Below are 3,971 nucleotides of genomic sequence, written 5' to 3'. Positions count from 1 at the left end.
TAAAATTACATTCATTTTTAAAGACTTGCTATAACAATAAATACGATGCAAATCATACTCGAATTATTAGTGCACTGTAAAAACACCTTCAAGTCTATGAACAAAAAATAATAATGGAGCTAAAATTCAAATTAAGTATTAAACTAAGTAATATGATAACGCTAATGACCATCTTATAAGTGAGTGCAAGTATGACTGATCACTGAAGATTCGCTTCCTAAGCAGGCTCTTCTTTTCCCTACCATTCCTCGAATATCTAATTACTAAAGTAGGGTTACAACGAACGACGATTTGCATATTCGTTTCGAAATACTTCGTTATTCATCATCGTACTGGGCCCATACTTTCAAAAAAAGTTGAGTGTTCGTAAGTTCATTAGCCAATCATTGACGGCCTTTCAAGCAAAATCCACCAATCATAGACAAGAAAATATAGCGTAAGTACTTACGTTCACTTAGCGAGTTTTGAAAGTATGGCCCCTGCTGAACTCGTACCATTCGCGTTATGCGAAATCATTTGAGATATGTCAAATATGATCCGGTATAAATGAAAGGGTCCGGTATAAATGAAGAAAATGGTTCTGTCAACCATTTATAATTAAGTCTGCCTATTAATGTAACTGCCAAGTTAGGTTGGCATCCTGATCTCACCAAATGTCTATTAATAATCAAAGGATTAACTTGTCAAAATGTAATCCGTGCGTTCGAATTAACTCTTATCGCAATATATTTGTCTTATATCGTAATATATATTATATCGTTTTGTCTCTTATTGTCGTTCTGTCTCTTGTCTTATTTTGTCTATTATTGTTTTGTCTCTTGTCTTATCGTCTTATATCGTTTGTCTCTTATCGCAATATATTTGTCTTATATCGTTGTATTGAGCCTCGTTTTATATCCATCTGTCTAATACTGTTTCACAATATCCGGCAGACAATTTTACGATTCCCGAACACCATTATTGCCCTGATTTATAATTTTTCTCCGGGGCATTTTTTCCATTTTTCCGATTTTTTTCCTGGACACTCCTCTCGTCTTGTTATCCCGGTTCATTTTGATGTAACGATACTAAAAGTCAGTAGTCTATCCTCAACTCTTTCTTTTTCTCAGAAGAGCGCAAGATCACCAGAACTTTACCTACCCATAAGCTGATTAGTAGATCGTCAAACGAAACCCTTTAATAGTTCCTTCGTAAACCGTCATGGACGCTTCGTCCGAAATTGCTAATATCATCGACGGCAACCGTCAGTTGAGGTCACAAGAATCCAGTGACTCAAATTCAGTTGACTCGAAGATAATTTCTTCAGCGGTTCCCACGTTCGAAGGAAATTTTCCATCTTTGTCTCCTGAAGTGCCTATGCTGTTGCAAAGGCCTCCGTATTTCACGAACGCTACGCTTTTTCAGTCCCCGTCACGCAGCATGCACGCCTCTAACGTTGAGCGCTTAACCCTCCTCAAAGTTATGTCTGATCATCTGCCTTCACTCGAGACGCGAGACACGGACGCCAAGACGGTCCACAGGAGGGCTTCCGTCTGGAATGAAATTACCTTGAAATTCAACAAGACTACGGAAGTGAAACGGACTCGACATCAAGTGAGTAACGCTTTCCGCGGTATTGTCTCTAGACCAGCCATTCAGGTTGAAGGTGTAAAACGCGACCATCGCATTTCGTGTAGCAGTCACTTCGTGCGTCACTCAGTGCATGTATGTTCATTAACGTAACGGAAATTAAGTTATTCCTACTGTAAATCCTTTTGCGACGATTGATTTTGTTTTAATGTTAACTCTTGATATGTGCAGCACCGAATTTTCTTGAATTATAGACTCGGCAACAGAAAAGCACTAGAACGCGCAATCATGGGGGCATTAGATCGAAGAAAAAATGTTTAATGGTAATCCAAAAAAATTGTACCTAATTCATCGAAAATCATTACGAACATGCAAGCATAATCTAGTAGCCTTTTCCCACTAATATGTCAGTATGTTCCTATTCACAGGTCCAAACTCTATACAAGAACATGAAGGCGAAGGCAAAGAAGTACCAGTCACGCTTACTGGAACACACGCTGGTGGAGCGCGACGCGGTTTCGGAGGTGTTGCTTAAGATGCTCAACGACGAATACCAGCAGCGCACGTCTGTCATGCAACAGGCCGCAATTATGGCCTTCAAAGAAGATAGCAGCAACTTCAAAGAGTTGCCTCTTGTCGCTGTAAGTTGACAACATGAAACAAGTTATTAAAATTGTTTTGTTCAGTCTGAGCTTGAGGCCTCCCCACGAGTGGTTAACGGAATGATTGTAAAGAATTCTAAGCCGTATTTTTATTTCTTATTAGAATGTAATGATGGGATATAATAATTCTATTAAATTATATAATAATGCATCATAATAATACAACAATGCTACTATTTATAGAATTATTAAAAGTTTCAACTAATCATAATGAATAAAGAATTATATCTGGATTATGTCGTTCAAAGTTTTTAAAATTTATCGTGGATTGTTGTATATTTTAGCGCGACCCATCGCAGTTCCTGAAGCAAGAACTGCTCGAGGCTTCAGAAGCCGACTCCAGCGCCGTAGCGTCGCCGCGAGCGAGCGTTGCGAGTAGCGCGGGCTCCCCGCGCTGTGAGAGTGAGAGCAGCGACAGCGCCGGCAACGAGCCTCCTGCCGACGCTGAACCGAGTGACCAGGCTTCTTGCATTCAAGGAAATGAAGTGAAAACTGAAGCTTGTGCTGGAGCTATATGTGACGATGAGAGAGACAACAGTTTCCAGGCTGAAAATTTGTTCGACATTAAAGAAGTGAACTCTTCTCCTCATCCCGAACCTGACCAGCAGCAAAAAGATCAATGTTCTCAATATTTATCTCAGACTGAGAACGTATTAAATGATGGGCATGAAATGGATCAAAATTCTAATTTGGTTAAGTCGACGAATCCAGTTGAAAATTTATCAAAAAAGAGGAAATTAGAAGAAGTTGAAAGTGAAGGTTCGCACAATCACCTCCTGACTCACGATAGAGATGGCGCACTAGCTGTAGACTTGACTAGCCTCGACACGGAAATCGGTTCTACTTCTCCCAAGCTAAGAGCATCCTGCTCGTTCATGTTAAATGAGATACTGAAAATGAGGCGAATCGAACATGAACTGAAAGTTAAAGTTCTTAAAGAAGAGCTGGATTACATCATAGAAAAACGGAAAGAAGAAAAGGAAATTAGAGCGACTGAGCATAAATTTCGCCTTGAAGATTTAAGCAGGCAGAGAAAAGAAGGATATATTGATAACAATCCCGAATGATTCTACCAACATTGTGTCCTGCGTTAGCATATGTATTGTTGAGTGTGAACATTTCATGTGGTTTAGTTGTTGCTTTTTTACGAAGAGTATTACGAGGGCGTGGTTTCAAAAATGTCTCGTCACGCTGAGCAGCGATGTTAAGCCAGTTTGACTTCAAGTGATCCGATTTTCCTCACCAGAAGACGAAAATGATTGAGGAGACTGAAATTGAAGGCAGGACCACAGTTGCGCATTTTCCCTTATCTCTCGTGTAACAGTAGCATCAGCAGCCCACTCAAGTGGTCAATAAGTGTTTGGATGGCAACAGGTTTTGGAATTTATTCATTTTGGATAAGATGACTCATTCTCAAAAATATTTCGCTGTTTTTAATAAATGCTTTTATATTTGAGGATCTTTAAAGATTCTTCTAATTACCCTTATCTCCAAAATGGCAGATTAATACATAATTGCTATAATTCGTTCTATCGAAGCAATGTTTACACTATACCGCATCATTGTCTTACCTTAACCTTAACCTATAAAAAATGTGCAGAAGATTACTATCATATGCCTCCTTTTCTTCATAGCATTAGCCGGCAGGCATAGTCTGCAATATTCGTCTATGTAATTGTTAATTTTCTCCTTCGCACTTGACGCTAGTACCTCGCGTTTGTTTCTTACTGGCGAACAACA

General features: G+C 39.3%; 1 protein-coding gene across 1 annotated transcript; it reads left to right on the top strand.

Moving 5' to 3' along the window:
- The first annotated feature begins 488 nt into the window (after positions 1–488).
- On the top strand, positions 489–3,653 carry LOC108678551. Its single transcript, XM_018167004.2, has 3 exons — positions 489–1,593; positions 1,998–2,210; positions 2,516–3,653. Exons 1-3 carry the CDS (start codon positions 1,201–1,203, stop codon positions 3,296–3,298), a joined length of 1,389 nt encoding a protein of 462 aa, XP_018022493.1. The 5' UTR covers positions 489–1,200; the 3' UTR covers positions 3,299–3,653.
- Positions 3,654–3,971: the final 318 nt, after the last annotated feature.

The sequence above is a fragment of the Hyalella azteca genome, unplaced genomic scaffold (assembly GCF_000764305.2).
Source record: "Hyalella azteca isolate HAZT.00-mixed unplaced genomic scaffold, Hazt_2.0.2 contig16984, whole genome shotgun sequence".
NCBI lineage: Eukaryota > Metazoa > Arthropoda > Malacostraca > Amphipoda > Hyalellidae > Hyalella > Hyalella azteca.
Note: the sequence above shows the minus strand (reverse complement) of the source record. Positions and strands in the feature narration are given on the sequence as shown.

Bases quoted from the DNA above. Each gene is read 5' to 3' on its own strand.
- LOC108678551 (XM_018167004.2), top strand. From the start codon at position 1,201: ATGGACGCTTCGTCCGAAATTGCTAATATCATCGACGGCAACCGTCAG. The intron at 1,594-1,997 runs GTGAGTAACGCT...TCCTATTCACAG, and splicing joins TGAAACGGACTCGACATCAA to GTCCAAACTCTATACAAGAA. The intron at 2,211-2,515 runs GTAAGTTGACAA...TGTATATTTTAG, and splicing joins AAGAGTTGCCTCTTGTCGCT to CGCGACCCATCGCAGTTCCT.